A 19,515-nucleotide genomic window follows, 5' to 3' on the forward strand; every position below is an offset into this window, starting at 1 on the left:
TCTTCTGAAAAGCTGGGCGGTGTCATGTTAACCTGTTAGTAGCAGCTGTGACTTAAATAATAAATAAATAAACCAGTTAGCTGCTGGAGGCGGCATCCAGGAACTCCTTTATATATCTGTCCAGTTCTGATTGCCAGTCTTGCCATCTCTCCTGTTGTTACCCCATATTTCCTAACTCAGACTTATATTTGGTTATTGCCTTGGCAAAAAATTTTGTCCAATGCAATAGACTATTGTGTTCATACTGTCCTTATTCAAATTACATTAAATGTGACAGAAAATGTTTTTTTAAGGGACTGATTCTAACATGTAGGATGATGCACTATATTACAGGACATTTTTATAAGAAAACTCCCATATCTATTTTGTCATTTAGGCCGGCTGTTCCTAAAGCTCCTGTGTTCAGGATCCACCTGCCCTCTTTTTGTAACAATACAAAAACCTATGTCTATCGTCCCCTGTTGTTAAAGGTGGTACGTGTTCGATCCCCACCAGCATTATGTATAGATGTAAAACTGACAGAGGCTTCATATTTGTTCTTTTCCTCTACTATTTGCCTCTTTCCCACATGAGGCTTTGCTGCGTTATGGCTGTTATGTAGTCACCTTTACCCCCCCCCCCCCTTGGTCTGGGCAGGGATCGTCATTGAGGGTGTTCCCTCTGGAATTTCATTGTGCACGGAGCGGCGGCGAATGCGCTTCGGAATAAGTCCCCGGGCGTTACTCCCTCTGCTGAGCCACGCCCACAGGCCAGATGGGGTTTTCTCATCAGGTAGAAGGAAGGAGACTGCTCAGCTGCAGTGTTCATGCAGCATTAATGATCCAAGACTGACGCGTCTATTATGACCATTCAGAAAGTTATTTTCATTAATGATGGTATTCATCCTCACATACACTTTCATCATTTTTGCTGGACAGGCTTAGGGTGTGGGGCTGGGTAGGGAGGTGTTCTCTTTAGAGGCCTTATCATGTGCCCAAACCTCCCTTGGGTTTAAGTATATAGGATTGTTTTCACAGCTGCCGGCAGCCTCAAACAGATAGTGGCGCATGGGCGCCGCCATCTTACCTGGGATCGCCGCTCCCCGTGGCGATCCGTCTCCATGGTAGCCTCGGGTCTTCCGAAGACCCGAGGCTATTTCGTTTTAGCACATTGTAATGAATGAGGAAGAAAATCCCCATATACTGCCATACTGTAGTATGGCAGTATATGATAGGATTGATCAGACAACCTAGTATAACCTAGTACAAATAGTATAAATAAAAATAAAAAAAAGTTAAAAAAAAAAAATTATAATAAAAAAACCTAAAATTTCAAATCACCCCCCTTTCCCTAGAACTGACATAAATATAAATAAATAGTAAAAATCATAAACACATCAGGTATCGACGCGTCCATAAATGCCCGATCTATTAAAATATGATAACGGTTTTTCAATGCGTTTAACCCCGTAACGGAAAATAGCGCCCAAAGTCGAAAATGGCACTTTTTTGCCATTTTGAAAAATCTAAAAAAATCTATAAAAAGTGATCAAAAGGTCGTACAGTCCTAAAAATGATATCATTGAACATATTATCAAATTTCGCAAAAAATAAAACCACCCACAGCTCCGTACACCATAGTATAAAAAAGTTATTAGCGCCAGAAGTTGGCAAAATCAAAAAAATTATTTTTGTACAGGAGGTTTTAATTTTTGTAAATGTATGAAAACATTATAAAACCTATACAAATTTGGTATCCCCTTAATCGTACCGACCCAAAGAATAAAGTAGACATGTCATTTGGGGCGCTCAATGAAAGACGTAATATCTAAGCCCACAAGAAAATGGCGCAAATGCGTTTTTTCACCATTTTCATTGCATTTGGAATTTTTTTCCCGCTTCCGAGTACATGGCATGGAATATTTAATACCATCATTATGAAGTGCAATTTGTTATGCAGAAAACAAGCCGTCACACAGCTCTTTACGTGTAAAAATAAAAAAGTTATAAATTTTTGAAGGTGGGGAGTGAAAAATGGACATGAAAAAACAGGAAAGGGCCCGGTCCTTAACCGGTTAAAACAGATCTATTATACCTAGATTAAATTTTCAGCAATTACCAACTATGGTATTTACCTGTATGCAATATATACACAAAACTTTACCATTTTGCATTTGTTTGTTCCTCTCTCTTTCCTTGTTACATCACATCCTCCTTTGATATAAACATGTGTTATATCATTTGTATTTAGTAACTATTAAGGACAGAGTTCCGTCCGAAACACGTCAACTCTTTGTAACCTGCATATACTACCAGGTTTTTTATCTATACATGAAACAAAGTTTTATATTTTTATCGGACTGGCTGCAACAAAATTCCTTTTTTGGATCTTCACATTCTTGATACTCACCATGATAAAAATGTGATATTATTTCTATGAGCCAAACTGCTTCTAAAGATGTTGATTATTTTTCAGTTTTCTTGACAGTATGGCACTGTATTTTGATTTCTATTCTTGATCCAATTTTGTATTTATAGAAATGTGTTAAGTGTGGTTTTATTTATAATGACCATAGAAACAGCTTACTATCCTCAACAGTTATTCAATATAAATTGGCAATCAATATCCATTAATTATCCATAATGTGCTGCCCTTTCTCATTTTTTTTTCCAGGGCAACATTAGGTTTCCAAAGCACTAATTCCAATAGTCAATATATTTAATTTAATTCCAAGTGAGCTTTTGGGTGGAGAGGTGGAGGGGAAAAGCTTTTCATTAAAAAAATTACTGCCTAAGTCAGTGGTGGCCAACCTATGGCACGGGTGGCACTCGGAGCACTCTCTGTGGGCACCCAGGCCTTTACCGCCACCAGAGTTTCCAGACAGGACTCAAAACCTCCTCCTGCAGTCCCTGACAGCCCAGGATGTACTGTGATCAGTGCTATTTTAAAGCTAAATATCCTTAGCTGCCTGGGTGTACGGGAGGAGCAAGGAGGTGCATACAAGGCTGCTTTATTATTTGAGCTCCTGCTCTGGTCCCCACAATCCTGTTAAGGGGACCCTGGAGGGAAGCTACCATGATAATCTGAATTTCTCCTCTTTCTTTCAACTGTATTGGTGTCCTCAGGACGCCAATACAATTAAAAGTCGTGACAAACAGGTAGCAACAATGTTACTGCTTAAAATGCCAAGTTGGCTCTTTGCATTTAAATAAGTGGGTTTTGGTTGTAGTTTGGGCACTCAGTCTCTAAAAGGTTCGCCATCACTGACCTAAGTTATAATAAAACCTATCATATCAATAGGCAAACAGTATTTGAAAGATTGTGTACATTTAATTGTTATGTGAAAAATTGTAAGTGTATTATTTGTAGTAGTACAAAACTATTCTATAGACAAAACTCCAATAATTATGCAATAATGTAATCGTGGTGTTATCTTAGTTGTAGGAGGTACTGAAGCTTTGTTCAGTGCCCGAGATGATAACAATTAAACAACAGCCCACTAATATCAGTTCACTGCAAGGGCACCACTAAAGCACAAAGAGCTCTTCATTAGACAAGAGATTGTACTTGCTGCTTGCCTCTAGTCTGCACTAACAATGTGGGAAGCAGTAGATTCCCACATTCCTTTACTGACGTCAAAACCCCATACACACATTAAATCCACCTCTTCCTTTTCTGAAGAGAAGGGAAATAAAATACACCAGCAAACCTACATGTTACATTATTAGAACAATCTAAGCTATTTTAGAAAATCATCAGATGCTGAGAAGAATGGAGATGCGTACGTAAGCAGAATGAAGCAACTGAAAATGAAGGAAGTAATAGTTGACTAACATTATTTGTAGTCATTTTGCTCAATACCAAATATTTAGGATGCTGTGTGCATAGAATATACAAATTCCATAAATAAGTAGAACTAAGCTGTGTGCCAATGTTGAATTTGTACGAAAACAATTTTATTAAAGAAAAATCCACACCAGAGATACAAACAATTCGTTAAAAACATTTAAAATGTACCAAAGTACATACAAAAAAATCTTAGTTGTTAATACCCTGATAAGTATAGCAACAATCCCCTCCTGTTGAGGTGGTGTCAACAACACTAAGCCCAATGTTGATGTAAACACAATAGAAAGTGCCTGTGCCTATATACAATTGCAAAAAGGTGCGCATACAATTGCAACGAGGTAGAAATAAGTAAAGGAGAAAAGTATTCCTTGCAATATAAGTAAATGGCCACAGAGCAAATCCTTAATGACTATAACACAAGGCAAAATCCCTAGTATACATTACGGATGATAAGGTCTTAAGCCCAGTGGCATGGTGACAACATCAGATGTGCGGGCTGACACAAGATACAGGAGGGGGAAGGACGCCCTATTGTATCAGGGATTGGGGGCCTCTGTGAGAAGGCTTGCAGTTATGTGGACTATTATTTACAGACTATGGTGTTATCTCTACCATCTTATATTAGAGACTCTACGGACCTCATTCAGAAGATCCAGCCTATATGCACAACAAAAGATACCTGGTTGGTGACGCTAGATGTTGAATCCTTGTATACCAACATTGCACATGATGATGGAATCACTGCTGTGGCCAATTTCTTGGATAAAAATTCCACAGGGGACAGGAGACACGACTCTTTCCTTCTGGACTTGCTCGGGTTTCCGTTGATTTCCTGGATTTGAAGATCTCCAAGAATAATGGGGGCTTATCCACCAATTTATATCGCAAGAACACTGCAACTAATAGCTTACTCCATTACAACAGCTTTCATCCAGAACATTTAAGAAATGGAATCCCGGTAGGACAATTCATTCGAGTGAAACGCAACTGTACAGAAGAAGCGGACTTCCGCAACAACGCATCGGAACTGACTGAGAGATTCAGAAATAGAGGCTACCCGAAGAAGGTGATTTCCAAAGCTTATCGAAGAGCTCGGGACTCCAGTAGAAGAGAGCTTGTAATGCCCAAAACTAAAACGAGAGATTTCAAGTTGGGCATTGTGACCACCTTTAACAACCAGTGGACAGATATTAGAGAAATCCTTTCAAAAAACTGGAACATTCTAAAAGCAGAACCACGACTGAGAAAGTTGGTCAGTGATAGACCGACCTTGATAGCAAGACGTGCTCGAAATCTTCAAGACAATCTTTCGTCTAGTCACTTTTCACGCCCAACTCAAACCTTGGGTCGCGGCATAAGATTAAAGGTCTTATACGCCTGTGGAAATTGCTCGATCTGTCCGCTCGTGCCCACTACCAAAGTTTTTACACATCCGGTGTCTCTTCAGAACTTCCCACTACGGAATTACATAAACTGCCGAACTAGAAATGTGATTTATGCTTTAATCTGCCCCTGCCAAAAAATTTATGTGGGACAAACCACACAGGAGCTAAGAAAAAGGATACAGCAACACCTGTCAACTATTACCAACGCAGATGCCCATCTAGGACAAGGTTTCTATAAACGCTAATGGAGATCTAGGAGCGGATCAACCCACTACCACGCCATCCACCGACAGTAGATGTGATCAACATGCAATTTGAAGATTATATTCCTGACCCAATTATTTATGATATTTATATCTGAAGTTTTGATCTTCACAAGTTTTCTTCTGAAAGATACATAGAGAATAACGAAAGGTTGGAGACAGTGAAAAGAACCATCAGAAAAAGGAAAGAGAAAATTGGAAGAAATAGAGAAAAAAGAGAGAAACAAGACAGTGACTATTTCCTTAATATGGACAATTATCGCAGTCTAGACAACTGCTTACCCCCCCTGACATAATTCTTTCTGGACCTTGGACTCTCATTATAATGTGACTATAGATTTGATGATTATCTCCCCTTTTTTACATTGGGACTTACACCCATCGTACGTAGAGATACATACATAAATATGTACTTTCTGACTAAAAAATTCTTGCTTGCCGTGGCTCCCCTGGTGTGCCCCCAACTGTATATCAACCGACTTGTTCGCCATATTTAGTATAACATCCTTTCCCTAATTCTTCTTAGTCTCGTCATCTCTTATTTTATTTGTTAGGATTACAGGCGGTCCCCTACTTAAGGACACCCGACTTACAGACAACCCATAGTTACAGACGGACCCCTCTGCCCCATGTGACCTCTGGTAAAGCTCTCTGGATGCTTTACTATAGTCCCAGACTGCAATGATCAGCTGTAAGGTGTCTGTAATGAAGCTTTATTGATAATTCTTGGTCCAATTACACCAAAAATTTTGAAACTCCAATTGTCACTGGGGCAAAAGAAAAAAAGTTGTCTAGAACTTCCATTATAAAATATACAGTTTCGACTTACATACAAATTCAACTTAAGAACAAACCTCCAGACCCTATCTTGTATGTAACCCGGGGACTGCCTGTATTCTTACTTTATATTCGCGCCGTATAATAGTATATTGATCAAAATATGCACTAAATGGCATTTTGTATTTCGCCGATATTTATTATATTCTTCACTATATATCTATATTGTTATGGACTAAAATAGGTCACGAGATCACAATAGTTATGTTTCCAGTTCACAAAAATTTTCTTTTTGGTATACCAACTAGCACCTTATTCTCTTCTCATATGCGCGTCTCTATATTATATTATTTTGATAAACTGATGGCTTGTGATAGATCGCAGTATTACTATACTGTATTGTTGATAGCACCTTGTTGCTTGGTTACTATACTTACCTCGGAGCATTGGGTTCGACGTCACGTCACTTCCGGTGCCTGGACTTTATTCACTGCGCATGCGCCTAAACTTTATAGACATATGTCTCATTTACTCTCGCGCGACTCTTTGTTCGCGCAGCGTGCATGCGCACTTTAATATGCAATACGAACAGCTGTTGGTGAGTACCGTGGGGGTATTTAAGGGGAGCCCGGCGGCTAGGAAGGCATCTTAACCCCTGAGGAAGTCTCTATTGAGAGACGAAACGCGTGGGGAGCCTTCCCCCTCCTGTATCTTGTGTCAGCCCGCACATCTGATGTTTTCACCATGCCACTGGGCTTAAGACCTTATCATCCGTAATGTATACTAGGGATTTTGCCTTGTGTTATAGTCATTAAGGATTTGCTCTGTGGCCATTTACTTATATTGCAAGGAATACTTTTCTCCTTTACTTATTTCTACCTCGTTGCAATTGTATGCGCACCTTTTTGCAATTGTATATAGGCACAGGCACTTTCTATTGTGTTTACATCAACATTGGGCTTAGTGTTGTTGACACCACCTCAACAGGAGGGGATTGTTGCTATACTTATCAGGGTATTAACAACTAAGATTTTGTTGTATGTACTTTGGTACATTTTAAATGTTTTTAACGAATTGTTTGTATCTCTGGTGTGGATTTTTCTTTAATAAAATTGTTTTCGTACAAATTCAACATTGGCACACAGCTTAGTTCTACTTATTTATTCGTTTTAGTGTGTCGTTTACCATATCAGTTATATTGCTGTGCGGGGTTCCACCCTCTATGAGAGTATACAAATTCAACATTGCTGTCATTTGTGATCATTACTCACAAGTTGGTTCTACACAACCCGCAGTTTGGTTTTTTTCTATGCATTAGAATTAAAACTGAGTTCATCAAGCTTTTGCTGAAGTTTTCAAAAGCTTTGATTCAGGTCTGTATCAAATCAGTCGGACACACTAATTTTTTTTTAAAAAGGTCCAGTCTTTTTTCTGTTAATTGTCTTTGAATGTCTTCAATAAGGTTAGGAGTTACAGTAGCTTATCACAATCTTCTATTTCAACACAGCCTTACCCATGTTACTACTGTAATTAACATCTAGTGTAAAATGTATTTTCCAAGATGATGTTGATGATTTTTTTAATAACCAGATTTCCTTTTTCTAAGGAATCCTTAGTTCATATTTAGACATACTGCACAAGCTTTATTGTATCAAATATAAATGAAAAGAGTAGAAATTGACTCTTCATCATGTTATATGCACAAAACAAAATTTGAAATTTAAATTTTAAGTTGTTATTTGTTTACTTTCAACCTGCATAAAAAATTAAACCGGTCAATTGAACCACAGACATAATTATGTCTGGGGACGCATAAATTCAAAATCCCCAGTGATTTTGAAATCAGACCTGTCCTTTGACATTACATTATGTACACAAATACAATTCTTATGCTAAATGGCAATTGAAAAATAGTGTGATAGGCATTGTTAAAAGAAGTATTGAAACTAATTATCTTTCCCTGGGATTGGTTGCTTGTGGATAAATATTATATTAGGGGTCACCTTCCCTTTTAGTTAACGTGAAATACACTGTGTTATCTGTCTGAATGCAATTGCTTGTGGAATAATATTATATTATAATCCCCTTCCCTTTCAGTTACCTTGAACAGATCTGTGCTTTGCCACAATTCTGTCTCTGAGGATCTTGGGCAGTTCCTAAGCCCTCATAATTATAATTTGCTTTGACATACACTGTGAGCTGTGAGGTCTTATATAGACAGGTGTGTGCCTTTCCTAATCAAATCCAGTTATTTTAATTAAACACAGCTGGACTCCAATGAAGGAGCAGAACCATCTCAATGAGGGCCAGAAAGAAATAGAAAGGAGCAGCATGTGAGTTAAAAATAAATGTCATGGCAAAGGGTCTGAATACTTATTACCATTTGATGTTTAAATTTTTCTTGTTTCATAAATTAGCCAAAATATCAACTTTTTTTTTTACTGTCAAGAAGGGTGCAGAGTGTACATTAATAAGCAAAAAAAAGAACTTTTTTGATCTTACCAATTGGCTGCAAAGAAACAAAGAGTGAAATATTTAAAGGGTCTTAATACTTTCCATACCCACTCTATATATACATATGTATGGGATCCGACCTGGTTAGAAAAGTTAGTAGTCAACATACATTAACCCATGGCATATTAAGATAATATAACTATGTAGGTATGTATATAATAGTAAACACAAATTTAAATAGTTTGCCCAGGCTTTGCAAAAACTAGATAACTGGCATGGGGAGAGGGGAAGGGGGGGAATTGTAAAAATGAAAAAATATCTTAACCTCTTCCGTTACTTCCATTTTCCTGTGCTACCATCCATCAGCGACATATCTCTGTTTGCATTGAATCTAATGCTGTGACAGGCAACCAGAAGTAGTCAGAAGACAGCACCTGCCTTTGTAAACTAATAGGAGTACAGTACTGCCTGGCATGCTGCTGCCAGGCCACTTATCTAGTTCCTGCAAAGCCTGGACAACCCATTTAAAATAAATATAAAAGGAGAGGTTGCCGAACGATATAATATCATACAAGTATTGTTTTGGTGACCTCATTGAGGCCTTCCAGATTTACTATACCAAGCTTAATCATGCAATCCCTTTTCTCTTTGGTTTATTAAACCTATCACTACATGAGTTTAGAACATGATCATTTGGATGCAATCTCAATCTTCATTATGTTGGAGTGTGATGTGCCTACACATACCTTGTTTGATAAATTTCTTTTTCACATTACTCCTGTGGGAGTTTACTGGATTGTGTAACATCTGAGTTGTTATCCCCACATGTTGTTCTGTGCATACACAATCAGTGAGAAATATAACATAGCACGACATACATGTTAATCTGAATTCACTAGATCTTAAGCAGGTGATATGTGTTTGTGCATGTATTATATATATGTGAATAGGGAAGTTTTTAAATACTTATTACACTATTTTCCTATTCGCAGGTTGGGCTACTGTAGTCTATGTGCCTCTGTGCCTAAGTCTCCTCATGCATTCTTCCTCTCCTCCACATCCCCCCCCCCTGGCAGGGAGCCAGGTAATGTGAATTAAACTATTATAAAGTACTGAATGCTGATTTTTAAAATCAGCATAGCCTAGACTACTGGAATTTTGTCTGCAGGTTACAATTTTAAGATATACCCTGTTCCAACCTACATACAAATTCAACTTACGAACAAACCTATAGAACCTATTTTGTAGGGGACTGCCTGTTTATCCATATATATGTATATATATATATATATATATATATATATATATATATATGGAGCAAATTATAGTCCTATAGTGTAATATGTGTCTAATTTTGTACCCACCTGGCCTTCATAGCTGTCATTTGGCGTTGCAGCAGTCTCGTAAACACTGTGGTCCACCTATCAGTTATTTGTGTTATTCCTTTAGTCCTACATGTTTTCCTGCATGAACACTATCCCATCACAATATTGGCATGTAATATTTATGCAAATAGAATGAATGTAATATATACTTCCTTAATCCGGTTCCAGTCATGTACAAAGTACATTATACTTTTTGCTGATTATATTTTCTTGACAAAAGCTGATTGGTGTCACTTAATGACCCACATTTGCTAAAAACAGTGCAAGCTGCACTACGTGCCTGTGTAGTGTGCAGACTGTGCCATATTCAGGAATTCTGGTGCATGTTCGTCATGAATCTTGCGCCCCCTGCACTGCCCAGATAGAGTTAACCACTTTTTTTGGTGCACCTTCAACACAGGGCATGCAACACATTTCTGTTAGACTTTGCATGATAAATGTGTTGCACTGAGAACTGGAATGCCCATTTCAGTGCAGAAATTTGTATAGCATGAAAAATAGTGCAGCCGCTACAGAAAACAGTCACATGCGACACAAATATGGAGCAGACACTTCTTAAATACATGCAAGTAGCATACACCTCAAAGAATGTGCAAAGTCCAACAGAAAACTGGCACACGGCCCTTAGTAAATGTGCCAATGTGTTTTACTTGCTAACTGTTACCTCTATAGATACATTGTATATGGAGGTTCATATCTATATATGTCTCTATCATCATGGTACTCTCATATATCAGTATCAATTATTGTATATCTCTCGCTCAAGACCTATTCCGGTCTCTTTTGTTTTAGATACAGAATTAACTTGACAAAGGTTGGAATGAATGAAACATCGTACCTATTTAAAGTGTCAAAATAATTCTGTTATATTTACTATATGATGGAGGCCTATTGTTACAACTCATATAAATTACACGAAAATACATTTTCAAGCTACTTGTTGTGTGTGCCATGTTTTTATTCTATACTACTTCAAAATGTGCGATTTCTTTGTTTCTTCAACCAATACATATAAATATCTGTTATGTCTTTTTAATGTTATGCTATTCACTTGACCTGATAAAGAAGTACGTTGCATATTGCTTCAATGTATAATGATGGAAAAACACATATACTCTCCCAGTGCTTTAGCCCCTTGCCACCCACAACCTTTTTTCATTCCCCCCTTTTTCCAGTTTTGTATATTCCATGCAATGCTCTAGGAACCTGGAAAAAATTCCAAATGTTTTGACATTGATAAAAAAAAAACCTGCACCATTGTCTTATGGGTTCAATTTTTTCACAGCTTTCATATGTGCTTTCAGGTTTTCTTATGTTTTAAAAATTTTGAAGGTATGAAACTTTTTTTAATTTTGCCATATTCTGATGACAATAACTTTTTTAAACTTCAGTATAGTTTTTTTGTTAGAAGAGCTAACATTTTCATGTAAATTCTGACATTTGTCTGACTATTTTCCATTATGAGTTTCATTGCTGGGACTAATTGCTCTTACATTTTGATACATTTTTATGACTTTGTGTATTTTTATATCAGTTATAGGGACATGGAGTAACTTTTAGGTTTTTTACCTTTTTTTAAACACTTGTTTTTTTTAATCCCACCCAAGGATCCTTGATCCCCAAGGTGCTTGGCCACTCATACTATATACTGCAATACTACTGTGGGTTTTTTACAGATCTGAATCAGTCTGCCGGTAGAAGTTATTAGAGATCCTGCACAACTACAGACCTGGGAGTCTCAAAGAGATTCTCAGCTGTAATGGGAACCAATCATCTCCCCCAATGACCTTTGCTGCCTGCACTTAATCCATGATCAGTTCCATCCCATGTTCCTTCCTAGATTCTTGCTGACACCATGATGTATATTTCCAACATGTGTTGTTAAGATGCTATAGTACTACTTTTAACCATTAATTATGACAAATCAAATTTTTTGAAAATGTTCTCATGTTGTTTGCCGGTCTGGAGCATTCAGAAGTGTATTTTCATTGTATAACCTTAGCAAAAGAAATCTTAACTACAGGCGGTCCCCTACTTAAGAACACTCGACTTACATACGACCCAAACGGACCTCTGGATATTGGTAATTTCTTGTACTTTAGTCCTAGGCTACAATAAACAGCTGAAACAGTTATCAAATGTGTCTGTAATGAAGCTTTAGTGTTAATATTGATTCTTATGACAAGCCAACATTTTTAAAATCCAATTGTCACAGAGACCAAAAAAGTTCTGGCTGGGATTACAATGATAAAATATACAGTTCCGACTTACATACAAACTCAACTTAAGAACAAACCTGCAGACCCTATCTTGTATGTAACCCGGGGACTGCCTGTATATATTGTTGTAATCCGAGTTGCAAAATAAAAGTGACATTTTATTAATGTAAACTGCACAAAAATTTTTATAAAATGACAGAATTAGTGTTTGTTTTCCATCCCCTCCAAAAAGAGTCAAAAAGCCATTTGCAAAATATTCACCATGACATCTAAGAAACAAGACATCCATGAAAAAACTAAAAAGTTACACCTTTAAGAGCATTCACTTACTGTATATAGTATTAAAATATGCTGCGCCCTGAAGGCTAAAACTGTAAGTCCTGTAGGGGTTAATGACTGTGTTTGAACCCACATATAAAAATTATGGTTATAATCACGTTTGGCATAATTAGTTAATCATAAACCTGACTATAATGCCAAAAGAATCATTGCTGTGTTGTAGGGCAAAAGTGGTCTTATTACTGGTTTACAGAAAAGGAAATTTGTGCTTTGGATTTCGCTAAATCTTCTCCATCATCCTGCCTTTAACTTTAATAATAAAATATACACCATTTGCACAATGGATGTTTAACCACATAATGGGGCACATTTACTAAGGGTCTGAATGCTGCATTTTCGCCGGGTTTCGCGTTTCTTTTGTTTTTGCGCTGAATTGCCCTGGGTTTTTGGTGCACGCGATCGGATTGGGTCGTGTAGGAGCCGGCTTGCATGCAACACAAATGGGGGGGCTTGGACGTCGGACAACCCGACTGATTCGGACAAACCGCGGAATTTAAAAAGCAAATTGTGTCGCAAGATCAGCAATCACAGCACCGGAAAGAAGAAGATGAACTCCAGTGGACCTCAGCGGGGGAAGCGACACATGCAGGAAATTGGACGCACGATCTTAGTGAATCTCGGCAGACCCGAATCCTCATCGGACAACGCTGAGCGGGGATTGCGACGGGATGGGTAAGTAAATATGCCCCAATGTGTTTCATATAACATCCATTCTGGTGTGTCCATGGTGCATCATTTTATCCCTGGAATTTATAGAAACAAGAAATATTACAGAGAGAGTAGACTACATATCCTATCCTCATTCATGGCAAAAATATATACCAAATCTGAAGTTTAGAAACCATCACAATAATAGGTATTAGCGGACTAAACCATAATAAGGTTCATGAACTTCACAGAATTTTGGCTAAACATTTTCAGTTCCCAGGTTATGAAGGGGATACATTATAGAATGCTTCTTGCCATACACTCCTCCTAATTACTCTGGCCAGGAGCATGGGTGTTAGAAGGACAGATTACAGTAATCACCTTTTCTTCTTGCATAACTCTGATAATTCTTCATCATTCAATTAACCTTTTGAACTGACAAAAAAAACTGTGTCACTCCATCAGTGCAAAACGAGGTGGAACAAACCTGGAAAAACTATATTATGGGCAAAAGTGCAAAAAACTATTAACAATAACAAACACTTTTCAACAAATGATTTTATAATATTACAAATGAAACAAATGTAACGCTATTGCTCCATCATTCGCTCATATGTAACATGAACACTTTAGACATATGCTCATATTGGGGCTCAACTGTGTCATAATTCTATGTTCAACCCTCAATATAACAGTCACAAGGGTTGGTACCCCTAAACCAAGCAGCATATTCTTATGCTACTGGAATTTCAGATCCTTAATCTGACAATTTAGGTCCAATATACAGAATAGTGACAATTCACTGGCAGCCTCTGACTATAACACAAAACAACATGTATACTGTATTTTGGTTGTTTGGCCCTTAGAGATTCCTGAAAATAGTGATTTTAGGTTCTAAGAAATAACTAACTATGTGTGCATAGACTGTATTAGTTACTCATTTTCTTAACTCTTGCCAGTAGAGGAACAGTTTTATCCAAAACTCTGTAGGAGACCCAGACCCATAAGGCGTTTGTGGCATGTGCATTCTTAAGATGAAAAACATCTTTAAGCAATGGAAAGTAACAATATGACAAATACAGTCATGGCCAAAAGTTTTGAGAATGACACAAATATTATATTTTCACATGATCTGTTGCCCTCTGGTTTTTATGTGTGTTTGTCAGATGTTTTTATCACATACAGAAATACAAGAGAAATCATATTATGAGTAACAATAGAATGAGTTAATGCAGCAAGTCAATATTTGCAGCGTTGAGCCTTCCTCAAGACCTCTATATTTCTTCCTGGCAGCTCTCAATCAACTTCTGGACCAAATCCTGACTGATAGCAGTCCATTCTTACACAATCAATGCTTGCATTTTGTCACAATGTGTTTGTTTTTGTTTGTCCACGGGCCTCTTGATGATTGACCACAAGTTCTCAATGGGATTAGGATCTGGGGAGTTTCCAGGCCATGGACCCAAAATCTCTGTGTTTTGTTCCCTGAGCCATTTAGTTATGACCTTTGCTTTATGGCAAGGTGCTCCATCATGCTGGAAAAGGCATTGTTGATCACCAAACTGCTCTTGGATGGTTGGGAGAAGTTGCTCTTGGAGGACATTCTGGTACCATTCTTTATTCATCTATGTGCTTTTTAGACAAGACTGTGAGATAGCCGATTCCCTTGGCTGAGAAGAAACCCCACACATGAATGGTTGCAGGATGCTTTACAGTTGGCATGAGACAAGACTGGTGGTATCGCTCACCTTGTCTTCTCCGAACAAACTGTTTTCCAGATGTTCCAAACAATCGGCAAGGGGATTCATCAGAGAAAATGACTTTACCCCAGTCCTCAGCAGTCCACTCCCTGTTCCTTTTGCAGAATATCAGTCTGTCCCTGATGTTTTTTCTGGAGAGAAGTGGCTTCTTTGCTGCCCTCCATGACACCAGGCCTTGCTCCAAGAGTCTCCGCCTCACAGTGTGTGCAGATGCACTCACACCTGCCTGCTGCCATTCCTGAGCAAGCTCTGCACTGCTGGTAGCCCGATCCCGAAGCTGAAACACTTTTAAGAGACGGTCCTGGTGCTTGCTGGTCCTTCTTGGGTGCCCTGGAGCCTTTTTGGCAACAATGGAACCTCTCTCCTTGAATTCCTTTGCGATATATTGTTGACTGAGGTGCAATCTTTCTAGCTGCGATACTCTTCCCTGTTAGGCCAGTTTTGTGCAGTGCAATGATGACTGCACATGTTTCTTTAGAGATAACCATGGTTAACAGAAGAGAAACAATGATGCCAAGCACCAGCCTCATTTTAAAGTGTCCAGTGGTGTGATTCTTACTTAATCATGACAGATTGATCTCCAGCCCTGTCCTCATGAACACCCACACCTGTGTTAATGGAGCAATCACTGAAACGATGTTAGCTGCTCCTTTTAAGGCAGGCCTGCAATGAAGTTGAAATGTGTTTTTGGTGAAAAAGTTCATTTTCTAGGCAAATATTGACTGCAATTAATTACTGTTAAGCTGATCACTCTTTATAACATTCTGGAGTATATGCAAATTGCCATTATAAAATCTGATGCTGTAGACCAGGGGTCTCAAACTCGCGGCCCGCGGGCCAACTGCGGCCCGCGGGACAATATTTTGCGGCCCCCACCTGGTCGCGCTGCATGGAGAGGGCTCACGGGCTGAGCCCTCTCCATAGCCGGTAAGTCTTTGCTGCATATTGCAGCAAAGGCTTACCGGTAACTGCTAGCACCGATCGCGGGTGCTTTCACAGCGATGGCTGCCGACAAAGCTGCCGGCAGCCTCAAAAAGATCCGTCTCCATGGTAGCCTCAGGTCTTCCGAAGACCCGAGGCTATTTCGTTTTAACCCCTTCATTACAATGTGCTGATAGCACATTGTAATGAATGAGGAGGAAAATCTCCATATACTGCCATACTGTAGTATGGCAGTATATGATAGGATCGATCAGACAACCTAGGGTTAAAGTACCCTAGGGAGTCTGAAAAATAGTATAAATAAAAATAAAAAAAAGTTTAAAAAAAAAAATAATAATAAAAAAACCTAAAATTTCAAATCACCCCCCTTTCCCTAGAACTGACATAAATATAAATAAACAGTAAAAATCATAAACATATCAGGTATCGACGCGTCCGAAAATGCCCGATCTATCAAAATATGATGACGGTTTTTCAGTGCGTTTAACCCCGTTACGGAAAATAGCGCCCAAATTCGAAAATGGCACTTTTTTGCCATTTTGAAAAATATAAAAAAATCTATAAAAAGTGATCAAAAGGTTGTACAGTCCTAAAAATGATATCATTGAACATATTATCAAATTTCGCAAAAAATGACAGCACCCACAGCTCCGTACACCAAAGTATGAAAAAGTTATTAGCGCCAGAATTTGGCAAAATAAAAAAAAATATTTTTGTACAGTAGGTTTTAATTTTTGTAAATGTATGAAAACATTATAAAACCTATACAAATTTGGTATCCCCTTAATCGTACCGACCCAAAAAATAAAGTAGACATGTCATTTGGGGCGCTCAGTGAAAGACGTAATATCCAAGCCCACAAGAAAATGGCGCAAATGCATTTTCATTGCATTTGGAATTTTTTTCCCGCTTCCGAGTACATGGCATGGAATATTTAATACCATCACTATGAAGTGCAATTTGTTACGCAGAAAACAATCCATCACACAGCTCTTTACGTGTAAAAATAAAAAAGTTATAGTTTTTTGAAGGTGGGGAGTGAAAAATGGACATGAAAAAACAGGAAAGGGCCCGTAACCGGTTAATCCCCTTCCCTCCGGTACTTGAAGAAGATGAAGTCGCCGCTCTGAACGCACTTGGTGCAGGTCAGAGCGGCGACTTCATTTTCTTCGATGGGAGGGACACGGGGAGGCAAGTACCGGGTGGGGTGGGAATGGAGTGTCCCTGACTGGGCTCAGTGCGGTAGGAGCTTGGGACCCCTCGGTACACAGGACGCGTTCATAGAGAAAACACGTCTCCCAGCTTGGGGCTTTCCTTGCACTGGGAGACGCCGTGACATTTGAATCTGAATAATGATATTTTGTAAGCGCATTTTGTGTGGAAAACTTGATGCGGCCCAGCCTTACCCAGAATCTACCTCCAACGGCCCCCAGGTAAATTGAGTTTCAGACCCCTGCTGTAGACTTTGTAAAAATTAACATTTGTATCATTCTCAAAACTTTTGGCCATGACTGTAGATTAACAAAAGCTTTTATACTACAGTAACTAGCTATATATATTCTTTTAAACAAAGCAATGTGCCCACATATTCATGTTAATTTTTTAGTGAGAAGGTTTTCAGAGTGGTTATTCATCAGATGAGAAAACTTGTAGATATTTGTGTGAACCAGACTGTACCAGAATAAGATGGTACCTTTTTAAAGAGATGACATTCTTCATGATCCAGCTAAAGCCATAATAAGGAGTTTATTTGCCTGCAGTGTTTGCTTCATTACTTGATGCCAATAGTTTCTTAGATTTGAATGTCCTTGCAATGCTTACCATACAGAGAACGCCAAGAAACTATTTTCACGTGGCTTGTGGGAATTGGGATTCAAACCACAAATATGTTTCAGCCCAATGTTCAACAAGATTTCGGGCACATGAAAAACGCACTTTGACATCAATTTGGCCTAATTCAACTTTTATTTTATATACATATTTTTTAGAAAGAGTATTTCAGTATATAAAAATATTTAAACTTTGTGTTTCCAGCCAAAACTAATAGGATTATTTTGTGAATGAAAACTGAGCAACATAATGACTATATTTGTTTCACACTCATCAGAAAACAGAGGTAAAGCAGGAGGACATTTAGAATGTACATTGGAAAGTTTAAGCCCTCTTACCTAGCATGAACACACATCTGGCATTTTGATCAGGGTTGTCAAATGGGATTTTTCCACACCTCTGAAAGAACAAAAGAATATGTCTGTTAAAAGCTCCAAATATAAATCGACTGGCAAAATATCAAATGTTTTATAATTCACTTCTGTTAGAGACAAAACAGTTTGAAAATATGTCACCATAGAGTAGTCCTTTTATTTAACACCCTGTAAGCATTTTATCCCCTCTAAAATCCCACTTTAGGTATACTTTATTTATTCCAACAAATACCACCCTCTTAAAGGTCTCTGGAGTTCTTGTATATATTTCTATTAGTTCCATGTATTTCAGACTCTTCTTTACTTTTGATAAGACGTCATCTAGAAATTTAGATTTATCCATTATTGCTTTTTCTCTATGTTATATGTTATAATACCTCAGTAGAGCATCACATGGGCAGCTAAAACGCCAACCCGTCTGCTGGGAGATAATTAAAATAACCTTCCTCTCTGTAGTCTCCAAAATATTATTATTATTCTCCAGACTAGCAAAATTGCGCCCCCCCCCCCCTCCCCCAAGGCAGCTGAATTATGGTCGATCCTAATGGGAATAATTAATGCGCGCCCCACCATTACAAATAATAAAAAAGGCCAACTGGTATGGAAACATCTACAATAAGGCCTCTCAGCCATGAGTATAAGCCAGCCCCCTGAAGAATATAGCTAGCCAGTCCCTGTGATATATAACCAGCCAGCCCCCTGTAGTATATAGCCTTCCAGCCCCCTGTAGAATATAGCCAGCCGTCCCAGTGGTATATAGCCAGCCCCCTGTAGTACATAGCCTGCCAGCCCCCTGTAGTATATAACCTGTCAGCCCCCTGTAGTATATAACCTGTCAGCCCCCTGTAGTATATAACCTGCCCATGTAGTATATAGCTTGCCAACCCCCTGTAGTATATAGCCTGCAGCCCCACCCCTAGTATATAGCCTGTAGGGAAAAAAAGTGTACCTTTCCGATACCCCCCCCCCCCCCCGTGCACACATTAGAACGTCAGCATGTGGTTGACGTTACAATGCCTGCGACTGGCCGCAGGGACACGGAGCTGATGCCGGAGGCACGATGGATAGAAGAGGACCTACAGGGGGGGGGGGGGGGGCGTTGGAAGGTGAGTACACATTTTGTTTTTTTCTTGACTCAAGTATAAGCCGAGTTGGGGTTTTTCAGCACATTTTTTGTGCTGAAAAACTCGGCTTATACTCAATACTGTATGACCCTCCAGTGAAAATACCTGCAATGTTTATACAAAAAAGAATTTAGCAAACACATAAATATATTCCACCAATGAATATACCAAACACATAGATACCAAT

The 19,515-nt window shown here is 38.6% G+C and overlaps 1 protein-coding gene across 1 annotated transcript in view; it reads right to left on the reverse strand.

The window, feature by feature from the left end:
* The window catches only part of PDE7B (phosphodiesterase 7B), a 251,962-nt gene that overhangs the window by 132,981 nt on the left and 99,466 nt on the right, over positions 1-19,515 (reverse strand). The window contains exon 2 of the mRNA XM_072141469.1: positions 18,169-18,229. Coding sequence (XP_071997570.1) covers positions 18,169-18,229 — 61 coding nt within the window. The remainder of the gene's footprint in view (positions 1-18,168; positions 18,230-19,515) is intronic.

This window comes from Engystomops pustulosus, chromosome 3 (assembly GCF_040894005.1).
Source record: "Engystomops pustulosus chromosome 3, aEngPut4.maternal, whole genome shotgun sequence".
NCBI lineage: Eukaryota > Metazoa > Chordata > Amphibia > Anura > Leptodactylidae > Engystomops > Engystomops pustulosus.